This window comes from Plecotus auritus (genome assembly GCF_963455305.1).
Source record: "Plecotus auritus genome assembly, chromosome: 3".
NCBI classification, from domain to species: domain Eukaryota; kingdom Metazoa; phylum Chordata; class Mammalia; order Chiroptera; family Vespertilionidae; genus Plecotus; species Plecotus auritus.
This window is the reverse complement of record NC_137772.1, coordinates 159,140,977-159,165,562: the sequence shown is the minus strand read 5'-3', so window position 1 is coordinate 159,165,562 and position 24,586 is coordinate 159,140,977. Positions and strand designations below refer to the sequence as shown.

General features: G+C 41.6%; 1 protein-coding gene across 2 annotated transcripts in view; it reads left to right on the top strand.

The window, feature by feature from the left end:
• Positions 1–624: 624 nt before the first annotated feature.
• NUP107 (nucleoporin 107) overlaps positions 625–24,586 on the top strand; it is a 50,709-nt gene continuing 26,747 nt past the window's right edge. Inside the window, exons 1-8 of one of the 2 annotated variants that reach the window (XM_080659548.1) lie at positions 625–730; positions 4,789–4,880; positions 5,382–5,468; positions 6,106–6,221; positions 10,035–10,179; positions 12,573–12,676; positions 16,013–16,140; positions 17,417–17,465. In XM_080659548.1, coding sequence (XP_080515674.1) covers positions 723–730; positions 4,789–4,880; positions 5,382–5,468; positions 6,106–6,221; positions 10,035–10,179; positions 12,573–12,676; positions 16,013–16,140; positions 17,417–17,465 — 729 coding nt within the window. In that variant the 5' untranslated portion in view covers positions 625–722. Of the gene's footprint in view, positions 731–4,788; positions 4,881–5,381; positions 5,469–6,105; positions 6,222–10,034; positions 10,180–12,572; positions 12,677–16,012; positions 16,141–17,416; positions 17,466–24,586 lie in introns of those variants that run through there. The other variant, XM_080659549.1, reaches the window with a different exon arrangement.

Genomic DNA, 24,586 nt, shown 5'->3' with positions numbered 1-24,586 from the left:
GTTACCAGGATGAGAGCAGAATGCAAATACCTACGACAGCCCTTCCACTGCTTCCCTCGGGGCCAGGATACACCACGTTTACCTATGCTGCTCTTTGAAGTACTTTTATGCATTTTAAGGCAGGTAAGCCGTTTCTCCTTCATAGGGAGACATACCAAGTAAAGAGCAAATAGCCATTATGAAAAACAATTTCAAAAACTGCAGGGGTTTACACTACAGTTCAAACAAAGTGAGTACAGTCAGAGACAGCGACCCCCGAGGTGTAGGGCAGAGCCTGCACGTCTGTATTCCAACTCTAGGCTCTTTCTCGCAGGAAATACCAGGAAATGACTTCACGTTTTTTCTAAACTATCAGTATAAGTCAAATTTCCCAGTAGGATAACCAGGCGCCTCGATCACGCCCACAAACGCCAGTCAGGCCAAGTGGCCGCACCGCAGCGCGCTCAACCCTGCCAGACTAGCCCCGCCCCTGTCCGGCTAGCCCCGCCCCCACTGACACACCTTCGCGCCTGCGCAGATAGGGTTTGAGCCTGTAGGCGGAAGTTGCCTCAGAGCTCGCAGTCGTTTCTGCCCCATCCCCCCGCCCCCTCTCTTCTCCGAGGCGACACAGCCCGAACATTCTTCCGGGTCGAAGGGTTTGCTTCCGGAGAGCGGGAAGGCTGAAACGCGGTAGCTGAGCTGAAATACAATTAACAAGGTTCTGGGTTGAGAAGGCTGTATCCATGGACAGGTCAGTTCTGGTGGGGACTGCTTGAGCTCGGAGACTCGTCCCTCCTGCTTGTTGGCGGAACGAAACCAAGCAGGGCCCGGGCTGACCCTAGGACTCTTTCCCGGGCTGGGGGACTGCAGCTGATGGAGGAAGGACCGCTTGGGTGGGAGAGGGATACGGAGAAAGCTAATCCCGCGGCGGCTCTGCCGTCTATTCTGCGCCTTTGCCGAGCACTTTTCGGCTCCTGGGGTGGGCGGGGTGAAGGTGGCTCTGCATGCGAGATGCCCAATGACCGGCCCGAGATCACAAAGCCAGTCAGTAACAGAACTAGGAATCTCATCTCAGACTTTCAGATTACAAGTTACAGCATCAGATAGTGATGGACTGGAGTTTTCCTCTGATCGTGACACTAAGCTAGCCGCCTTGACAAAGATGTTGTTCAAGGTTTTGGCCTTCGGGGAATTAGGTCTGTAGTGGAGGAGACAACCAAGCAGTACAAGCAGTTTTGTACTGCTCTGTGGGAAAAGAAATGCAGCAATTAAGTCGCCCTGTCACGGGCGGTATCATGAAGACCTCTCAATGGCGGTAACCAGTGGGTCTCTGAATAATAATAGTAGCCAAAGGTTGAATGCCTTAAACACTTCAAATATATTATTAGCTAATGTAATTTTCATAACAGCCCTGTGAGGATAGATGCTATGATCCTCTTCTTCTTCTTCTTTTTGTTTTGTTGTTAAGTTCTCCCATACAGTGGATTCCCTTTTCATTTTGTTGGTGGCTTCTTTTGCTGTGCAGAAGCTCTTTAGTTTGATGTAGTCCAATTTGTTTATTTTTCTCCTTTGTTTCCCTTGCCTAGGCAATATATTGGTGAAAATACTGCTATGTGAGATGTCTGAGATTTTTTTAAATTTAATAAATCTTTATTGTTCAGATTATTACAATTGTTCCTCTTTTTTCCTCCATAGCTCCCCTCCACCCGGTTCCCACCCCACCCTCTCCCCTTACCCCCCCGCACTGTCCTCATCCATAGGTGTACGATTTTTGTCCAGTCTCTTTCCGCACCTCCCACACCCCTTTCCCCCGAGAATTGTCAGTCCACTCCCTTTCTATGCCCCTGATTCTATTATATTCACCAGATTATTCTGTTCATCAGATTTTTTATTCACTTGATTTTTAGATTCACTTGTTGATAGATATGTATTTGTTGTTCATAATTTTTTTATCTTTACCTTTTTTTTCTTCTTCCTCTTCTTAAAGAATACCTTTCAGCATTTCATGTAATACTGGTTTGGTGGTGATGAACTCCTTTAGCTTTTTCTTATCTGTGAAGCTCTATCTGCCCTTTAATTCTGAATGATAGCTTTGCTGGGTAGAGTAATCTTGGTTGTAGGTTCTTGCTATCCATCACTTTGAGTATTTCTTGCCACTCCCGTCTGGCCTGCATAGTTTCTGTTGAGAAATCCACTGACAGTCATATGGGTGCTCCCTTGTAGGTAACTAACTGTTTTTCTCTTGCTGCTTTTAATATTCTCTCTTTGTCTTTTGCTCTTGGCATTTTAATTATTATGTGTCTTGGTGTGGTCCTCTTTGGATTCCTTTTGTTTGGGGTTCTGTGCGCTTCCTGGACTTGTAAGTCTATTTCTTTCACCAAGTGGGGGAAGTTTTCGGTCATTATTTCTTCAAATAGGTTTTCAGTATCTTGCTCTCTCTCTTCTGGCACCCCCATAATTTGGATGTTGATACGCTTGAAGTTGTCCCAGAGGCTCTTTACACTATCTTCATATTTTTGGATTCTTTTTTTCTTTTGCTTTTCCGGTTGGGTGTTTTTGCTTCTTTGTATTTCAGATCTTTGACTTGATTCTTGTGATCCTCTAATCTACTGTTAGATCTCTGTATACTATTTTTTATTTCAGTCAGTGTATGCTTAATTTCTAGTTGGTCCTTTTTCATATCCTCAAGGGTCTCGCTAAATTTATCGGCCTTTTCTAGAAAAATCTTGAAAAACCTTATAACCGTGGTTTTGAACTCTATATCCAGTCATTTGCTTTCCTCCATTTCTTTCGTTTGTGATCTGTTTCTTTGTCTCCACTTTTTCGCTGCTTCCCTGAGTTGATAGAGTGGCTTTGTGTGCTAGGTGTCCTATATGGCCCAGTGGGTCGGCCTCCCCAGTTACCTGAGGTGGACACTCTTGGTGCACCCCTTTGTGGGCTGTGTGCACAGTCTTGTTGTAGTTAAGTCTTGATTGTTGTTGGTATCACTGGGAGGAATTGACCTCCAGGCCAATTGGCTGTGAGGATTAGCTTGTCTACACTGGGAGAACTTTTGTGCTGGAGACATCCTTATGGGAGAAGATTTGCAAAAGCCTCTGTACTCAGCTTGAATGGGGCGGAGTCTCAGGGTGGAGCAGACAGCATTGGTTTCCCGTCAGCCCTGCCCTAATAGGCCCCTGTGTCTCAGTGTCCCGTGGTAATCGCTGCAAGTACCTCTGAGAGAAAGCTGCCCTCGAGTTTCGCCCGCTGCCAGACAGTCCATTTTCTCCCCGAATGAGTCTGGGTCCCCAGAGTCTCGCCCGGAACTGGAGTTCAGCGCAGTTGGGAGCTTTTGTCTCCCTCCCGCTTGAGAAAGCCAGCTGCGCACTCAGCTGCCAGCCCTCTTCGCACGTGCGTCTCAGTACCTCTGCCTCCTGCAGCTCCTCTGAGTCTCAGTGTGCTTTTCTCTTTCCTTCTAGTTGTAGAATTTCCATTCAGCCAGCCTTCCTGTGGTTCTGGATGATGTCCGTTTTGTCTTTTAGTTGTAGTTTTGAAATTGTTGTGCGAGGCCGCAGTTTAGGTGTTTACCTATGCCACCATCTTGGTTTCTTTCTATGATCCTCTTCTCATAGATAACACTGGACTAAAAGAGGTTAAGGAAGGTGGTCAAAGTTAGGAAGCTATTAATAGAAGAACCAAGTTGCCACCTGGATCTGGAAGTCTCCAGACTCCTGGAGGCTGTTTGGTGAGGAAGTGTGCACCAGGTAGACCAAGGGGGCCACCTCTGTAAAAGAAGCATGTACAAAGGTGTATGGGTATGAAAGTGCATGCTTTATGTAGCTAAATGGTCACATGTTTATATTTGTATGGGGGTGATGTTTGTGGCTGAATATAAGGTTGAAATTGGTCAGCTGGGTTCAGATTGTAAAAACCATGGAAGGAAATTTGGACTTGATTCTATAAGCCAGCAGTAGTTATCTGAAGGTTTTAAGTGAAGGAAAAGCTCATTCCAAGTGTTGAAATAATTGCAAAGGAGAAAATGTACTGCGTGCTAGAAAGCCAAGAAGTCTGTGCAGGTAAAATTTAAGCAGGACTTTGAGGGATAAGCAGGATTTAGAACTGGAAGGGCATTGTCAACAAAAAGAGCAAAGATGAGCCCTAACCGGCTTGGCTCAGTGGATAGAGCGTCAGCCTGCGGACTGAAGGGTCCCAGGTTCGATTCCGGTCAAGGGCATGTACCTTGGTTGCGGGCACATCCCCAGTGGGAGGTGTGCAGGAGGCAGCTGATCGATGTTTCTCTCCCATCGATGTTTCTAACTCTCTATCCCTCTTCCTTCCTCTCTGTAACAAATCAATAAAATATATTTAAAAAAAAATAAAAAAGAGCAAAGATGAGCCATGGCCAAGATAGCTAAGTGGTTAGAGCGTTGGCCTGTGCTCCGAAGGGTTCAATTCCCTTGGTTGCAGGTTCAGTCCTTGTGCACTGAAGGGTCATGGATTCAGTTCCAGTCAAGGGCACCTACCTCGGTTGCCGGTTCAATCCCTGGCCCCAGTTGGGGCATGTGTGGGAGGCAACCAATCAATGTGTCTTTCACACATCAATGTTTCTCTCCTCCTGCTCCCTTCCTCCCTTCCACTCTCTAAAAATCAGTGGGGAAAAAATATATCCTCAGGTGAGAATTAACAACCACAAAAAGCAAAGACGTAGCTACTGCGATGATCTATATACCTTGACTGACTCAGGATCCTTTGCTTCAATCATGATGATAAAGTTCTGTGCAAATGCTACATCCTCATTTCATTCACATAAGCTTGGTTATGCTGTTTTAGGAGTGGCTTTGGAGAGATGCCATCCCCTGTGATCCGGGAGGCAGAGGTGACACGGACTGCACGGAAACAGAGTGCTCAAAAAAGAGTTTTAAGTATCCTTTGCATTTTAAGTATCATTATTAAAATTGCAGCATGTTTGGGATCAGGATTATAGAATTTTCTTATTATGAGAGGTATTAAACACTAGCTATAATAATAAAATGCTGCAAAAATTAGTTTTTTGACTCCTCAGATATATTATTTGGTAAATATGCTGAAATTCAGTGAGATTAAGATTTATGTCTCCCTGAAAATAAGGATATTCCATTTTACTGCTAACTCATACTGTGATTAGCTTCTGCTGAGATTAGATATCTTTTTTTTAATTTGAAATGTGACTAAGAACTCTTAGTTCAGTGTGCAGTAATCTAAGACTGATATCTGAGAACTTAAATGGTAGCGAGGATTATTTACTCTTTGCATAGAAAACATGGTAGACATAAATCCCTTGTCCTTGAAAAATGTATTCGTATATTTTGTATAGTGTAAACATGGTTAACTCTAACTTTAATGGTGTATTTTGTACATGGAAAATTTTTCTTAACTTCCTATAGTTCGGGCATCCCAAGATGAAACTTTTGCCAATACCACTCCAAGAAACCAGGTTACCCCTCGAACTCCCAGCTCATTTCGACTGCCTTGTAAGATTTTTTTGCTTATAAAGCATTTAATAGTAGTGGTAGTAGTATTAGCTAACACTTACGATATACATAAATTATATTTGGTTGAAATATCAATAATTAAGAACAAATAATAATGATTGCAGTGGCTATTTGTAACTCTGTTTTACATAAGTACACAATAACTATGATGTAGGTACTATCTCTATTTTGCCACAACTGAAAGTGAGACTTGGAGAAGTTAATTAATGCTGATAACATAGCCAAGTAAGTATGTTAAGTAATGGAACCGAAATTCAAATAATGATCTGCTTACTCCAAAGGTCATGCCCTCTACACTATACTGCCTCTGCAGTGTGCTATTTTATAAAATTAGAATATGAAGAATCCATTGACTCATTCGTGTTCTTTTTTACTGCTCAGTTATGCTATAATGAAAGCATCACTGTTTGCAGTAAAATTTTTCTTGATGGGCTCAATATTACCAAAATAAGTTAGATTCTTCATATGGAAATGAATATGTAAAGTATTTATTTGGTTATAATTGAAGTAATTGAAAACTGAATATTATTTGTTCTTTATTGTTTGTTTGCTTGTTCTGTTTTCATGATCAATGCTTATGCACTCTGGATTCTTCTCACTAACTTCTTGTTTGTAGTTACTCCACCAAACCGAAGCTTTCTCAGGCAGCCAGATGTTTCCTGCATTCTTGGAACTGGAGGGAGGTCTCCCCGGTTTACACAGTCTTCAGGGTTATTGGGAAATCTATCTATGGTATGTTGAAAAATAAAACTGAAATTTTCTCCCTTTCATAAAAGTATGATATGATGCTCTTTAGGAATCACTATGGTACAGTATTTAAAATAGCAGAAGAAATGTCATATAAACTGTGCTATAGAATGACTTGACCTAGTTTAAAATACTACAGAAAAAAAAAAGAATTATATCTCACTAGGAAGAAAGATAAAAACAGAAAAGAGTTTTGTTGGGAGAGTAGAGGACTTAGTAGGCACATTTAATTCCAAAAACGAGATAAAAACAATTCATCTGTATTTGGCTCTGTGCTTATTAAAAAGGCACAAATTTTACACACACGTGAAATTGTCTAAATCTGGTGTTTTCTGAAGAGCGGTTTTGCTTGTTAAACCTGTCTTTGACTTAGAAGGTTAACTTGATCTTTAAAATGTTTATTATAGTCTTGTGGATTTATAGAGTGTAACAATGATCTGGTCTTTGAACAATTTACTCTGCTTATGTAACTGGTACAGCAAGATTTATCTTATTGTACTTAAAAACCTGAGTGACCCAGCTGGAGTATCTCAGTTGGTTGAGCATCATCCTGTGCACCAAAAGGTTGCTGGTTGATTCGCAGTCAGGGCACATACCTGGGTTGTGTGTTTTGATCCCCGGTTGGGGCACATTCAGGGGTTGTGGAGGGGGACACCCGGTAGATGTTTTTCTCTCATGTCGATGTTTCCCCGCCCGCCCCCCTTCCTCTCTCTAAGCATTTCCTCAGGTGAGGATTTAAAAAAACATGAGTGAATTGACTGCCTCTGTATTTAAGCAAAAGATGACTTTTATTATTTACTGGCTTCAGAGATGCAATATTAATAGTAAAATTGTTACTCTCTTAAAGGCAAGGGTAGAATAAGGTGTGTATTGATTATTAAAACATGTTTAGGAATTATTGTGCAGTCAAATGTATTTTCTTGATTTGTTTTGCCAGTTGCAATATTGGCTATAAGAGGTGGCCTTGGATATGTAGGTTGCTTGAAGGAAGTACAATTTCTACATTAATTTTACCATATATTTGCTTACCAAGATTTGGTTGCGGAGCAAAGTATTTTTCTGAATGCAAAATGTCATTGCTGTGTAAGATTTCACTTGATCCTTACACTAATGATGATAAGTACTCAGAAGGGAGTGAACTATTAATCAGTCTCTAATAGCTAAAACTGAGTTCTCCTCAGCCCGTAGTTACTGACTCATGAATATATATGGTTTCACCACCCATCTTTAGCATTTTCCTTGGGAGACTTATTTAAAGGTATAGTTTTATTATTGCTTATGCCTGGATTTTAAATAAAGGTGAATTTTTAAAAAGTTTTTTATGGACCTGGCCAGTGTGACTCAGTTGGTAGGAGCATCATCCTGTACATTGAAAGGTCTCGGGTTCAATCCCAATCCCAGTCCGGGTGAGTGCAGGAGGCAATCAGTAGATGTTTCTCACTCACATTGGTGTTTCTCTTGCTCTAAAAATCAATGGAAATGTCCTGAAGTAAGGATTAAAATAACAACTTTATTATGGATCTTTTAAAATATATCCAAAAATAGAATCCTCCTATCTAATAAAGAGGGAATGTGCAAATTGACCATCATGCCATAACAAGATGGCTGTGCCCACAGCAGAGGCAGGGATTCCATAACACAAGATGGCTGCGCCCACAGCAGAGGCGGGATCCTGTAATACAAGATGGCTGCGCCCACAGCGGAGGCCGAGTTCCTATAACAGCCTTAATGAGCAATCAGCAGGGACCTGAGGCTGTACCCCTTGCCTGGTGGGGCTTGACAGGGGACCTCAGGCCGTACCCCCTGCCCAGCAGGGCTTGATGGAGGACCTTAGGCCACGCCCCCAGCACAGGTCCAGGGGACCTGAGGCCGTGCCCCCCACCATGCAGGGCTTGACGGGGGGCCTCAGGCCAATGCCCCCGCCCTGGCACCAGGCCAGGCGACCCAAGGCCGTGCCCCCCTACCTGGTGGGACTTGATGGGGGTGGGGCCAGCCGGGTCTGGGTCTCTCGCTATTTTGAGGCACACGTGGGTGGGCGGGGACTTGACTCTGGTTCCCGTGGCACACCCTAGACTCTGACAGGTGGAAGATTTTCATATACATTTTACTAATTTTCTTTCATCTCTGACACTTCTATTATAGAGAAAGGGCAAATAGCAATATTAAAATACTTCCTCTAATTCATTCCCTTTTAATGTGCACGAATTTCGTGCACTGGGTTCCTAGTAGTAGCATAAGCCCCCATGTGCTCATTCCTCTTTCAACAGTTAACAATATATGGCTGATCTTGTTTCATCTATACCCATGGAATTTCCCCTATATTACTTTACAACTCTCAGATTTCATAACCATTGTCCTGTGCACTGAAAGGGTGTTGTGTACTGACTGGGATTTTCATTCGTAAATACTTCAGTACATACCTCTGAGACAGAGGGACACTTTCTGTAACATAAACACAATACATACAGGTCATACATCAATGTATTGTGCTTCACAGATACTGCATTTTTTTTACAAATTGAAGGCAAGACCCTCCACCAGCAAAAAATAATGACTTACTGAAAGCACAGATGATTAGCATTTTTTAGCAATAAAGTATTTTTTGTTAAGGTATGTGCATTATTTTTTAGACATACTGCTATTGCACACATAATAGACTACGGTATAGTGTAAACATGATTTATATATACTGAGAAACCCCAAAATTTATGTGACTCACTTTATTGCAGTAGTCTGGAACTAAACCTACAATATCTCTAACATTTAAACCTCCCCCAAACATATAGAGACTAATTTCTTTATCATTTCACATATGTACTTTATATTTTTAATATATGTTCATTAAGTGTTCACATTTCCTCAGTTGTGTCAATTTTTTTTTTAAGTTGGTTGGTTCAAATTAGGAACCAAACAAGGTCACCATATTGCATTTGCTTGATATCTTTTAAATCTCTTAAGTTTCTCCCTCATCTTTTTTTTTTTCTTTTGTTTCAGAGAGGAAGGGACAGGGAGAAAGAGATAGACACATCAATGATGAGAGAGAATCATTGATCGGCTGCTTCCTGCACACCCCATATTGGGGATTGAGCCAGCAACCCAGGCATGTGCTCTAACTGGGAATTGAACCTTGACCTCCTGATTCATAGGTCGATGCTCAACCACTGAGCCACGCTGGCTGGGCATCTCCCTCATTCTTTTTTTTTTTTTTTTTAATATATTTTATTGATTTTTTACAGAGAGGAAGGGAGAGGGAGAGAGAGTTAGAAACATCGATGAGAGAGGAACATCGATCAGCTGCCTCCTGCGCACCCCCCACTGGGGATGTGCCCGCAACCAAGGTACATGCCCTTGACTGGAATTGAACCCAGGACCCTTCAGTCTGCAGGCCGACGCTCTATCCACTGAGCTGCGCCGGCTAGGGCTCCCTCATCTTTTTTTTTAAATTACCATTTATTTGTTGAAGAAGCTGGGTCATTTGTCCAGTACAATTTCCCCAAAGTAAAAAATTAATGTGAACTTAGAGCGGTAGGAATTCCTTACTTACCTACTTATATCAGCTTAAATATTACAAGATATAATCTCTTTTGGCTTTTTTTTTTTTTTTTTTTTTTAAGCTCGAGTAGTACAAAGAAGAAAGCAATTTTAAAAAGCCACACTTCCCTTAACAAAATAGCCCCCATGGCTATCTTTTGAAAATGGAAAATATACATAATGTTTTAAAAAATGTAACTATTAATGTCTTTATTCACTCAATGGCAATAACTCCATTCCTTTTTTTTAATCTTCCTTTTTTATAAGGTAACTAATCTGGACGACAGTAATTGGACCGCTGCATTCTCAGCACAGCGTTCAGGGCTCTTCACAAACATAGAGCCCCATGGTGTAACAGAGGACGTAACTCTCAGTGCTGTGATGTTACGTGAGGATGATCCTGGAGAAGCTGGTAAATGGCTTTGAGCTTTGTAACAACGGGTAGCTAGCTTGTCACTTTACTAAGGTCAAGGAAGCTATCCTCTCCTGTTCCTGAATGTCATCATTAAATATTTTTTTTGTTGAGCTAATTAGCTCTGCTAATGGCTAAGCCAATTGATGTAGTAGCTCAAGAAGTTTGAAACTTCACCTTAGTTCTCAGTTGGAGCAGCATCTTGCCATTTTATCCTTCAGTGTAAAGAGCAGCCTGTTAGCTTATTAGTAGACAGGTCTCTGATATTTTTATTCTTATTTGTACTGTTGAAAGAGCTTCTCTTTTTCTTTAGGTTTAGTTTTATCTAACACTGCTGACATGTGCTTTGGCCTGGATGTTGATGTTGTTTTTTCAAATAGTCTTGAGACCTTTCTAGTTTTAGGTTAGTTATTACCATTCCCTTTTGGGGAAAATTTTTGCTTTTAGTGTCTCTATATCTACACATTATCCTATAAGTTCTTTTTTTTTTTTTAAATATATTTTATTGATTTTTTACAGAGAGGAAGGGAGAGGGATAGAGAGTTAGAAACATCAATGAGAGAGAAACATCCATCAGCTGCCTCTTGCACACCCCCTACTGGGGATGTGCCTGCAACCAAGGTATATGCCCTTGACTGGAACCGAACCTGGGGCCCTTCAGTCCACAGGCCGACGCTCTATCCACTGAGCCAAACCGGTTAGGGCTATCCTATAAGTTCTTTGCAATTTTATCATCATCATAAGCTAGCATGCAAATGCTATATATTTTTAGAGATTAACTCCTTATCAGGTATATGGTTCATAAATATTTTTTCCCACTCCGTAGGTTGCCTTTTTATTTTATTAACTAGAGGCCTGGTGCATGAAATTCGTGCACGGGGGGTGGCGGGGGAGGTCCCTTAGCCCAGCCTGCACCCTCTCCAATCCAGGGGGATGTCCGACTGTCGATTTAGGCCCGATCCCCGGGACATCGGACATCCCTCACAATCCTGGAACACTGGCTCCTAATCGCTCACCTGCCTGCCTGCCTGGTTGCCCCTAACTGCCCCCCGCCACCAGCCTTATTGCCCCTAACTGACCCCCGCTGACAGCCAGGTTGCCCTCAACTGCCCCCTCCCCGCCGACCTGGTTGCTCCTAACTGCCCCCCCACCCCCTACCGACCTGGTCACCCTTTACTCCCCCCCCCTGCCGGCCTGGTTGGCCCCAACTGCCCCCCTCTGCCGGCCTGGTTGCCCCTAACTGCCCCCCACTTCTGGCCTGGTCACCCCCAACTGCACCCCTCTGCCGGCCTGGTTGCCCCTAACTGCCTCCCACTTCTGGCCTGGTCGTCCCCAACTGCACCCCCCCTGCCGGCCTGGTCGCCCCACACAGCCTGCTTGTTCAGTTGTTTGGTTGTCCCTCACTAACCCCCCTGCCGGCCTGGTCGCCCCACACAGCCTGCTTGTTCAGTTGTTTGGTTGTCCCTCACTAACGCCCCTGCCGGCCTGGTCGCCCCACACAGCCTGCTTGTTCAGTCGTGTGGTTGTCCCTCACTAACCCCCACTGCGGGCCTGGTTGTAGGCAGCCATCTTGTGAGGGCTAATTTGCATATTACCTCTTTATTATATAGGATTGTTTCTTTTGTTGTGCAGAACTTTTTAGTTTGATATAGTCTCACTTGATTTTTGCTTTTGTTGCTTGTGCTTTTGGTGTCATATCCAAAATATTACTTCCAAGACTAATGACAGAAGCTTTTTCCCTATATTTTTTTCCAGAAGTTGTACGTTTTCAGGTCTTATGTTTAAGTCTTTAATTTATTTTTAATCATTTGTATGAGTGGTGTAGAATAGGGGTTCAATATTATTTTTCTGCATGTGGATATTCAGTTTTCCCAATACCATTTATTGAAAAGACTATCCTTTTCCCATTGAGTATTCTTGACTCCTTTGTCAAATATTAGTCGATTATATATGTGGGAGTTTATTTCTGGAGTCTCTATTCTGTTTCAATTGGTCTGTGTGTCTGCTTTTATGCCAGTACCATACTGTTTTGATTACTCTAGCCTTGTAGAATAGTTTGAAATCAGGAAGTGTGATGCCTCTAGCTTTGTTCTTCTTTGTTAGGGTTGTTTTGACTATTCTGAGTTTTTTTAGTTTTACAAGATGAAAGGAGTTCTGTGAATGGATGGTGATGATGGTAGCACATCAGTGTGAATGAACTTAGTGCCACTGAACTATACACTTAAAAATGGTTATGATGGTAAATTTTTTATGTATTTTACCACAATTACAATTTTTTAAAACATATTGCAGTAAAAAAAAAGACTCATAGCTATGTTTTTAAGTTTTCAAGCAATTACCTAGAAGTATTTCATTTAATGTTTTTTATTCCTTTTCTTTTTAATGTGTTCTAGCATCCATGAGTATGTTTTCTGATTTCCTGCAGTCTTTTTTGAAGCACTCTTCAACTACAGTTTTTGACCTTGTAGAAGAATATGAAAACATTTGTAGTGTTCAGGTATGTTAATTTACTCCATTGTTGGTCAAACTTCAGTATGCTTAGTTTTTGTTTTGTTTTTTGAACAGCATCAACTTGTGAATTTCTATGTGTTATTTAAAGGAGATGTCTTAGGTATAATGGCAGGGATGGCATGGTTGGCACATCAGCCAAAGTAGCTCTGCTTTTTACATACTGAGGGTCCATATAAGATTTATTTTGGAGACAAAGGGATTCTGCTGGCCGAAACCGGTTTGGCTCAGTGGATAGAGCGTCAGCCTGCGGACTGAAAGATCCCAGGTTCGATTCCGGTCAAGGGCATGTACCTTGGTTGCGGGCACGTCCCCAGTAGGGGGTGTGCAGGAGGCAGCTGATCGATGTTTCTCTCTCATCGATGTTTCTAACTCTCTATCCCTCTCCCTTCCTCTCTGTAAAAAATCAATAAAATATATTAAAAAAAAAAAAAAAAAAGGGATTCTGCTGCTTTAAAAAAGGAAAATCTAAAATAAAGAAAGAACTCTTAGCCCTAGCCAGTTTGGTTCAGTGGATAGAGCAATCAACGAAGGGACATAGGTTCAATTCTGGTCAAAGGCACGTACCTTAGTTGCAGGCTCGATCCCTGGCAACCAGTCAGTGTGTTTTTCTCACAGTGATGTTTCTCTCTCTGTGTGTCTCCCTCTCCCTTCCACTCTATCTGAAAATCAATGGAAAAAATATCCTCAGGTGATGATTAGCTAAAATAAAATAATAAAATAAAATATATAAAGAACTCTTAAAACAGAATAATAAGAAAATGAGCAATCCAATTAAAAAATAGACAAAACATGTTAATAGTCACCTCATCAGAGAACATATACAGGTGACAAATAGCATCTCGAAAGATATTCAACATTAGATGTCCCTAGGAAATTGCAAATTAAAACAATGAGATGGCACAGTACTATTGGTATGGGCAAGAATCCAAAACGCTAACAACTACCAGATGCTGGCAAGGATGTAAAGCAGCAGGAACTCTCATTCATTGATAGTGGGAATGCAAAATAGTACAGCCACTTTAGAAGACAGTTTCTTACAAATCTAAGCGTACTGTTAGCATACGATCCAATGTTCATACTCTGGTATTTACTCAAGTAAGTTACAAATTTATATTTACACAAAAACCTGCATATAGATGTTTGTAGCAGCTTTATTCATAAGTAGAGGCCTGGTGCACGACATTCATGCACTGGGTGGGGGGTCGCCTGAACCTGGCCTGAGCCCTCTTACAGATCGGGACCCCTCGGGGGATGTCCGCCTGCCGGCTTAGGTCCACTCCGCGGAGTGGGCCTAAGCTGGCAGGCGGACATCCCCCGAGGGGTCCTTAGTGCTGCCAAGGAGACGGGAGAGGCTTGCCAGCTGTGAGCCCAGCTTCTGGCTGAGCAGTGCTCCCCCTGTGGGAGCGCACTGACCACTAGGGGACAGCTCCTGCGTTGAGTGTCTGCCCCGTGGTGGTCAGTGCGCATCATAGTGACTGGTCGTTCCGCTGTTTGGTCCATTTGCATTTTAGGGTTTTATTATATAGGATTGGCTTAATTTGGAATCAACCAAGATGCCATTCAGTATGTTAGGGATAGGGAACCTTTTTTCTGACAAGGGCTAATTGGATATTTATAACATCATTCACTTAATATAAATTAACTTAATATAAATTTATGCTGCTATTAAAACTCCTAGATTTATTGAATTTTGAGTCCCACCTGCAGTTGCCTTGGTAAGGCCAGACCAAATAATTTCGCGGGCCTTATACGGTCCGTAGCAGGCTGGACATTCCCCACCCCTGCAGTAGGTGAATGGATAAATCAACTGTGGTACATCCAAACAATAGAGTAGTATTCAGTGTTAAAAGCCTATCATGCCATAAAGAGACAAGAGTGTTGGGGGGATTGAGAAAAAGAAAACTCAGGGATACTGACAGACAACAGTGGTGATTGCTGAGGGTAGGGGTTGGGGGGAGGTGGAGGATGGTATCCTATATAATAAAAGGCTAATATGCAAATGGACTGAATGGTGGAACGACAGGTTACTATGGCATGCACTGACCACCAGGGGGCAGATGCTCAACGCAGGAGCTGCCCCCTGGTGGTCAGTGCACTCCCATAGGGTGAGTGCTGTTCAGCCAGAAGCTGGGCTCAGGGCTGGCGAGCGCAGCAGCAGTGGCGGGAGCCTCTCCTGCCTCTGCGGCAGCACTAAGGATGTCCAACTGACATCCATGGGGAGCGGGCCTAAGCCGTCAGTCAGACATCCCCTGAGGGCTCCCGGACTGTGAGAGGGTGCAGGCCGGGCTGAGGGGACCCCCCCCCTCCAAGTGCACGAATTTCGTGTACCGGGCCTCCAGTAGAGGAAATAAATGGTAATGGAAGGAGACTTGCTGGTGAACACACAATATAGTGAACAGATGATATATTGTGGAATTGTGCACCTAAAACCTATATAATTTTGTTAACCAGTGTCACCCCAATAAATTCAATGAAAAGGAAAAAAGAATGTAATGAATGAGAGTATAGATAACACTTTTATTAAAAACTGGCGTTAAGACAGAAGTAACATTACTTTGTGAATACTTTTCAAAGGGAGGGAAACCTGTTGTGGTGGTTCTTCAAGTTTTGAATGAGAATAATCATGTTTCTTTATTCCCTTTGATAAGATAAGGGGTACTCTTATTGTGCCAGCTCATCAATACCTTTGAGAAAGGTTGCCTTTATCCAGAGTACTTAAACCTCCTGATAAACAAATTTTGTGTGTGTTTCTGGAGAGAACATGCATACCTTTCATTAGTTTTTCACACTTGCCTCAGTCCCAAAAAGGTTAAGAACTGTTTAGAACAAGGAGGGACTTACTTTGAAGTTTTGGCTAGAAAAGGCATTGTTTTGGTGCCAATCTTAAGCAAACGTTTTTCTTGATTTGTTATATGGTATAAATTTATCAGACATAATTTGAAGATATCTTATTTTTAATTTTCATTGCTACTCAATTGGTTCATGTTATGATTTTGTTAGGTGTAGGTTAGATTTAGCTTATCTTCTGGGTAGTATACAGAGAGAAAAAAATGTACCCACAGCTGTTCTTGTTGAGTCTAGGTTATGTTAAACTTTTACATATATACTCACATAAACACACCTTACTTTAAGGCCATTTCTAGTGGAAATGTTATATTACATTCAGTTAAAAAAGACCATAGATAGGCAGGACATATTTATAATATAATTATGTACATACATTACTAGTTATGTAATTAGTTTTAGCACAATGTACTTGAAGAATACAAAGTTGTTATTCAGGATTATAGAAAACTTCCTTATGTCTGTGTTTATAATCCAGGTGAATATACTGAGTAAAATAGTGAACCGAGCAACACCTGGTCTTCAAAAATTTTCAAAAACAGCCAGTATGCTCTGGCTTCTTCAACAGGAGATGGTCACGTGGAGGCTGCTAGCTTCTTTGTACAGGTAAAGTGGTGTACAAGTCATGAATAAAATAAACACAAACCAACAGGGATATTAATTTAAAAGTTAGGGTAGGATGTGTTTGGGAATAGGTTCTGCTATTCTTTATGCTTATCATTTCTGATGCCTTAGTTGTTAGGAGTGAGTTAGGGAGGAGGTGAATATCAGATCAGAAAGCTGGTGGCTACTAAAAATTGAATATGTATAAAGATTTAAGGAAAGTGCTAAAAATACTGTAATACTTGGGAGAGGACAGATTAAAAGAAAAAACTGAAAGAGGATTTATGTAATGTGGATGTTTGAAAGAAGTAAACCAAATTTTCCTTCCCTCAGATGCTCAGTGGTTTCGATTCATTCTGTTACTTTCTCATCCTTGTGAGAAAATCTTGAAAGAAAATCATAATTTTATTTTTACCATGTGAAAACATTATGTTCAAAAGTTAGGTGTATGCATTAGCAAGTAGTTGTTAAAGACTATAGGGTAAGCATGTCAAACTCAAAAGCTAACATGGGCCAAATAAACAAGGTTTAAGTTTATGTGGGCCGCAAAAAAACAAAAGCTTCAATTTTCATAGAAACGTAGGTTTTATTTCAATAGAGACATGCTGAATACAAAGGGCTGAAATAAATGAATAATTGTTAACATAAAATAATAGAACATTTTAATAAAAATTAATATTTTTATTGAACATTAACTTACCAGACACTGAATAACTGCACAAATTAATAAGCGTAATGCAAGTAAACCTATTTTTCCTGTTCTCCGAAAACGAAATATTTCCTGTTGCGCGCAACAAACAAGTCAGTCCAAGGCTAATGATGTGGCAATTGGCTGCTAAAACATTCGCTGCTAGTATTAGTGGAGAGAAATGGTGCGCCTGCGCGTAAGGTGCATAAGGGAAATGAATGCAACACGATTATAGTAATCAGTCATTAGCGAACATTGTAGTTCGTTAATTAATAATTATGTGTAACAGGATATTGTAAAAATTAAGTTACGAAATTTTTATTAAAACGTTTCTTATATACCGTTATATTGGCTGGGCTGCAAAAATATTCATTGGGCCGTGAGTTTGATATGCTTGCTGTAGGGTGTATTTTTAAGAAATATCAGTTTTATTCGGGTAAAATTCAGAAGGCATTTACTACTTGCATCTTGTGTTTAAAGCATGATGGCTAAGGTAATTGAAACCCACTTTTGATTGTAGGTTTGTGCATGCATATAGCTTAAAAGGTAATTTTATATACTTATGTGAAATTTTGTGTTATTTTTTCCCAGAGACAGGATACAGTCTGCCTTAGAAGATGAAAATATGTTTGCAGTTACTGTAAGTTTTATATTAATTTTTTCTTCATATATGCTTAAAAATTAAAATGTTTTTAATAGTAGAATTTGATTTTTGAGTTTCTTCATTTAAAAATTTTTTCAAGTAAATAAAAGATATAGTAAAAGATAAAATAATCAAATATTTACTTATATTATAGAATAAAAGGTAAAAGTCCACTTTATTTCTCTTACTGTTCAGTCTAAGAGTTTGGTATTATTGTAGCCTACCAGACATTTTTCTGTGCATTTTTATACATACACTAGAGGCCCAGTGCATGAAATTTGTGTGTGGGAGCAGGGGATCCTCAGCCCGGCTGCGCATTCTCACAGTCTGGGACCCCTCGGGGATCGGGCCTAAACTGGCAGTCGGACATCCCTCTTGCAATCTGGGACCGCTGGCTCCTAACCACTCGCCTGCCTGATCACCCCTAACTGCTTGGCCTGCCTGCCTGCCTGCACAGTGCGTGTCATAGCCACCAGTCGTTCCACTGTTCAATTGATTTGCATATTACCCTTTTATTACATAGGATATATACAAACATAGTTTGCTTTTTTGTTGTGATTGTTTTGGGTTTTTTAAAAAAGATAAAGATGAGAGTTTCACTGTGAAATGCTTTGTTAACTCTTGAAAAGAGCCACTGTGATGCTCTAGAGATCTCTTCCTTCAGACAGGGCCCTCAAAGGTGAAGAGGGCCATGTTTCACTGTCTTCTCTATCAAACATTGAACTTTTAGAAAATTTAAGAGAGGTTGCCCCTCAGGCTGTTCAGCAGAAGCTCAAGGGCTTATTTTTTTTTTTTTTTATTTATTTTTTTACAGAGAGGAAGAGAGAGGAGAGGGAGAGAGAGCCAGAAACATGGATGAGAGAGAAACATCCATCAGCTGCCTCCTGCACACCTCCCACTGGGGATGTGCCCGCAACCAAGGTACATGCCCTTGACCGGAATCGAACCTGGGACCCTTCAGTCCGCAGGCCGACGCTCTATCCACTGAGCCAAACCGGTTTCGGCACAAGGGCTTATTTTTTACACAATCTGGGTTAAGTGTTGCAGGATTCAGTGACTTGGTTCCTAGCAAGGGTATCAAGTTAAATTGTGCGGACTCCTCAGTAGTGCTGGAATGTATTCCTTTCTTGACTCCAAGCAGAAAGAAGATAGAGCCTGAAAGGAATGTGTCCCCTGGCTCTGTTTTTCATTCTATAAATAGTTTCCCCATATTTTTCTTTTCTGCCTCCTAGTAGACTCAGGGGAACTTATAAACTGCTCCTCTTCAAGAGCAAGCAACTTTTTTTTTATTCTACTTTAATCTAGTCTACTCTTTTCTATTCAAGCATCATAACTCAAACTTGCCAAAAGCCAAGCCCAATTTTGTCTTTCTTTTTTTTTTTTTTAATATATTTTATTGATTTTTTATAGAGAGGAAGGGAGAGGGATAGAGAGTTAGAAACATCAATGAGAGAAACATTGATCAGCTGCCTCCTGCACACCTACTGGGGATGTGCCAGCAACCAAGGCACATGCCCTTGTCCGGAATTAAACCTGGGACCTTTCAGTCCACAGGCCGATGCTCTATCCACTGAGCCAAACCAGTTAGGGCCCAATTTTGTCTTTCACTGGACAGCACCATAACCAGTTTTCCAAGGAACCTGAATGTTCTCTAAATCAGTACTTCTCAAACTGTTTTGTGTACATGAGTCACCTGGGTATCTTGTTAAAATGTAGATTCTGATTCACTAGTTCTGGTGTGGGACCTAAGTTCTGCATTTTTTTTAAAAAGTTTTTTTTTTTAGAGAGTAAGGGAGAAGCAAAGAGAGAAATGTGGATCGGTTGCCTCCTGCACAACCCTCTACCAAGGATTGAGCCTGCAACTCCAAGCCATGTGTCCTGCCTGGGAATTGAACTGGCAACCTTTTGGTGCACGGGACATCCAACCAACTGAGCTACACTGGTCAGGGCATACGTTCTGCATTTTTTAAAAAAATATATTTTTATTGATTTCAGAGAGGAAGGGCGAGGGAGAGAGAGATAGAAACATCAATGGTGAGAGAGAATCATTGATCAGCTGCCTCCTGCAAGCCCCCTACAGGGGATCAAGCCCGGAACCCAGGCCTGTGCCCTTGACTGGAATCGAACCCAGGACCCTTCATTCCGCAGGCTGATGCTCTATCCCCAGAGCCAAACCGGCTAGAGCAGCTCTGCCTTTTTAATAAAGCTCCCAGGTGATGCTGATGCTGTTGTTCTGCATACTGCACTCGGAGTAGCAAGAGTGTAGATCCTGGTCTCTGTCTCCTCTCCAAAATGTGATCCATGATCAAGTCTTGTTGACTCTCTTCTGTCTCTTTAGTCCCAACTGTGACCACTCATCTCTGTTTCTGTTGCCACCACTTCAGCCTGAAGCCATCATAATCTTTTGCAGGGATTATGGCAGTAGCTTTTATCTAGTCTCCCAGACTCCATTCATACAGATTTTTTTTAACATATGGTATGATTTAATTTGTACATTATATTGGGAGTTTTTATTTATCAATATTTTTAGTTGCTTTTCATGTCAGTTTACTTACATTTACCTTATTTTTTTGTAGTATATCAGAGCACAAATGTACTATAATATTTTCAGACATTCAGCTAGATATATATAGGTTGTTTCCAGTATTTTTTGCCATAGCAATCAATAATGCAATGAACATTCTTCTTCATACTTATCTCTGTATTTGAGTATTTTCTATATTTCTAGAAGTGAAATTGTTGGATCAAAGTTTGTTAGAGATTGTTATATTACCTTCATAATGGAATGTACCAATTTACATACACTCTCACAGTGTGTGAAAATGTTTATTCTGATAGTAATTATTTGAATTTGCCAATTGGAGGGAAGGTACCTCATTATTTTAAGGTATATAATCATTGACCATTAGTGGTGAGGTGGGGTATTTGTCATTCTTAAGGATTTATATTATATAAATTCTATATTCATATCCTTAGCTTGTTTTCCTAGAAATTCTATCCTTGTATATATTAAAGATAATCATCACCTTTCTGTCACTTGTCTTTTAACTTTGTTTAAGGGGTCTTTGTAAAGCTGACATTTCCATATCTAACTGATCACATTTGTCATATTTTCCTCTGTCATTCACTATCTTCTGTCTTGTTAAAAAAGACTTTTGCTATTTATTTAAAAAAATATTTTCCAATGTTTTCTTCCAGACCTAAATCTTATTTTCTATACTAGAGGCCTGGTGCATGAAATTCGTGCACGGGGTGGGGTGCCCCTCAGCCCAGCCTGCACCCTCTTCAATCTGGGACCCCCAGGACTGCTGGCTCCCAACTGCCTTCCTGATTGCCCCTAACCGCTTCTGCCTGACAGCCTGATCACCCCCTAACCACTCCCCTGCCAGCCTGATTGATGCCTAATTGCTCCCCTGCCAGCCTGTTTGCCCCTAACTGCCTTCCCCTGCAGGCCTGGTCACTCTTAACTGCCCTCCCCTGCACGCCTGGGTCCCCCCCAACTGCCCTTCCCTGCAGACCCAGTCACCCCCAACTTCCCTTTTCTGCTGGCCGGGTCACCCCTAACTGCCCTCCCCAGAAGGCTTAATCGCCCCCAACTGCCCTCCCTTGCAGGCCTGGTCCCTCCCAACTGCCCTCCCCTGCTGGCCTGATCTCCCACAACTGCCCTCCCTTGCAGACCTGGTTCCTCCCAACTGCCCTCCCCTGCTGGCCATCTTGTGGTGGCCATCTTGTGTCCACATGGGGGCAGGATCTTTGACCACATGGGGGCAGCCTGGAGCAGAGCCAAGCCTTCTGCTCACTCATGGCAGCAGCCATTTCTGTTGGGATTTATGTATCTTCTATAATTGAAACTTTGTAGCCTTAAGCGGAGGCCAAAGCAGGCCAGGGCTGCAGAAGCTTGGCTTCCTCCATCGCCGTGGCAACCCTAGCCTCCTGCTCTCTCCAGCTCCCTGGCTGCTGCCATTTCTGTTGGGATTTATTTATCTTCTATAATTGAAACTTTGTAGCATTGAGTGGAGGCCTGGGCCGGCAAGGGCAGGCAGAAAGCTTGGCTTCCTCCATTGCCAGGGAAACCCAAGCCTCCCTCCTGCTCTCTGTGGCTGCAATTATCTTGGTTGGGTTTATTTGCATATTTCCTCCTGATTGGCTGGTAGGCGTGGCTGGTGGGCATGGCCTGTGTGTGTAGTGGAGGTACGGTCAATTTGCATATTACTCTTTTATTAGATAGGATAATAAGCTCTTGGATTCATCTGGAGTAACTTTGCCTCTGAAAAAGCAAAGGATTTAGCCCAGCTGGCACGGCTTAGTGGTTGAGCGTTGACCTATGAACCAGTAGGTCCCGGTTCAATTCCCAGTCAGTGCACATGCCCAAGTTGTGGGCTCGATCCCCAGTGGAGGCATGCAGGAGACAGCCCATCAATGATTCTCCCTCCCTCTCCCTTCCTCTCTGAAATCATAAAAATATATTTTTTTTAAAAAAGAAGAAGTAAGGGATTTAACTTTTTCATACGGAAAGTCATTTATCCCAATGCCATTTATCAAACAAATATATTTATCATATTTATGCATGGATCTTTCCTGTTTTACTGATTGATTCATTTGAAAGGCGATACTATTCACCTGAGTCACTCTAGCTCAGAAATTTTGCTATCTCAGATGGTTAGTCTCCTTCATTTTAAAAAACATATTTGGTTATTTTTGCACACTTTTTTTTCCAGGTGAACATTACAATTTCCATTTTTTTAAAAGTTAATTTGGATATTTATTGCAGTAATATTGAATTTGTAAATTAATTTGAGGAGAAATGACATTTTTATGTTGAATTTTCCTGTTTATGATCATTGCATGTCTCCCCAGTTATTTAGATCTTATATAGTTTATATAGATTTGTGCTCTTTATGAAAGTCTATGTAAATCCTATTGTAAATGGATTCTCTTTCCTATTACATCTTATAATTAGTTATAATTGGCCATTTTTTTGAGCTTTTATTAGCTCTAGTGAGTTTTTCATTGATTTTATTGGGCTTTCTATATTGGCAGTAATTTACAAATAGTTTTCCTTAATCCTTCCTAATTTCTTACTTCTTTTCCTTCTTTATTCCATTGACTAGGAGCATCCATACAATTATATCAGTTAGTATTCCTGACTTTGTTTTACTACAGATTAAGGATTTTTTTTTCCTAACTAGCTAAGAGTTGGGATAGATGTTGAATGCAGTCAAATGTTTTCTTTAGCTTCTATAATATCTGCTTTAATTTATTAGCTTCTATAGCTAATTTTTAGCTTCTATGGTTATGTTGTTTTTTTTTTAATATATTTTATTGATTTTTTACAGAGAGGAAGGGAGAGGGATAGAGAGTTAGAAACATTGATCAGCTGCCTCCTGCACACCTCCCACTGGAGATGTGCCCGCAACCAAGGTACATGCCCTTGACCGGAATCGAACCCGGGACCCTTCAGTCCGCAGGCTGACGCTCTATCCACTGAGCCAAACCGGTTTCAGCTATGGTTATGTTTTAATTTATAATTATAATAGCTTGCATTAACAGTTTTCCTAATATTGAATTATCCTCAAATAGAATAAACAAGCATCATGATATATTCCTTAATATACTACTACATTTTCTTAGTTAATATTTTATTTAGAACTTTCCCAAATATATTGTCTTTATTTTGTGACTTGCCCTCATTCAGTTTTGGTATCTAGGATTGTGTTAGCTCTCCATGACAAGTGAATAAATCTTCCATCATTTTTTGTGCTGTTTGAGGAATGTAGGAATTACCTGTTCTTTGAAGGCTTGGTAAAAATATGTCTTTAAAACCATAAAGACCAGATGCTCTCTGGGGTTTAATTACGTTTTATTTTCTGATTACAAAAGTAATTCATGTTTGAAGCAACTATAGTGAAAAAAGGAGAAAATAAGTACACATTTTTATAATAAACTAGAGGCCTGGTACATGAAAATTCATGCATTGGAAGTGGGGGTCCCTCAGCCTGGCCTGTCCCCTCTCACAGACCAGGAGCCCTCAGGGGCGGGAGGCGACCTGGCGATCAAGGGAATCGACGCCCCCATCACACCTCTGCTGCAGCCACTGCCGGCAGCGCAAGCCTCAGCCAGCCCTGGTTACCTGAGCCTCGGGAGGCCCTGGGCAGCTGGGCAGCAGCCATCCAAAGCTTGCCAGCACCTCGGGCCAACCCTGGGCGGCTGGGCAGCTGACAGCCGAGGCTTGCCTGCGCCTTGGGACGGCCCTGGGCAGCTGGGGGGCTGAGGGGTCTGGGGGACTCTGGAGGCAGGTGCCCCAGCGGGGCTGAGGGGACTGGGCGCCGCCATCTTGAGGCTGTAGGTGCTGTCATCTTTGAAGGCGTAACAGTCAATTAGCATATTCCCTCCTTATTGGCTGTGGGTACCACCATCTTTGAGGGCATGGCAGTCAATTAGCATATTCCCTCCTTATTGGCTGTGGGCACCACCATCTTTGAGGGCGGGGCAGTCAATTAGCATATCCCTCCTTATTGGCTGTGGGTGCCACCATCTTTGCGACGGCGTGAGAGTCAATTAGCATATTCCCTCTTTATTAGATAGGATTCTTTCAGGCCTGTTAATCTGCCTTTTCACCTAAAATATTTTTTACTATCTTTTCACTCTTTATTTATTTATTTACTTACTTACTTACTTACTTTTTGGCTTTCAAGCACTCTTTTTTGTTTTTAAGGTTTTAAAAAAATTTTTTTAATACATTTTTATTGATTTCAGAGAGGAAGGGAGAGAGATAGAAACATCAATGATGAGAGAGAATCATTGATCGGCTGCCTCCTGCACACCCCCTACTAGGAATTGAGCCTTCAACCCGGGCATATGTCCTTGACTGGAATCGAACCCGGGACCCTTCATTTTAATTTAACTTTTTAAACTAAAATTATTGGGTGACATCCTATCTAATAAAAGAGCAATATGCAAATTAACCATCACTCCGCTACGCCCACCAGCCAATCAGGAGCGAATATGCAAATAAACCCAACCAAGATGGCTACAGCCACAGAGAGCAGGAGGGAGGCTTGGGTTTTCCCGGCAATGGAGGAAGCCAAGCTTTCCGCTGCCCTTGCCGGCCTACGCCT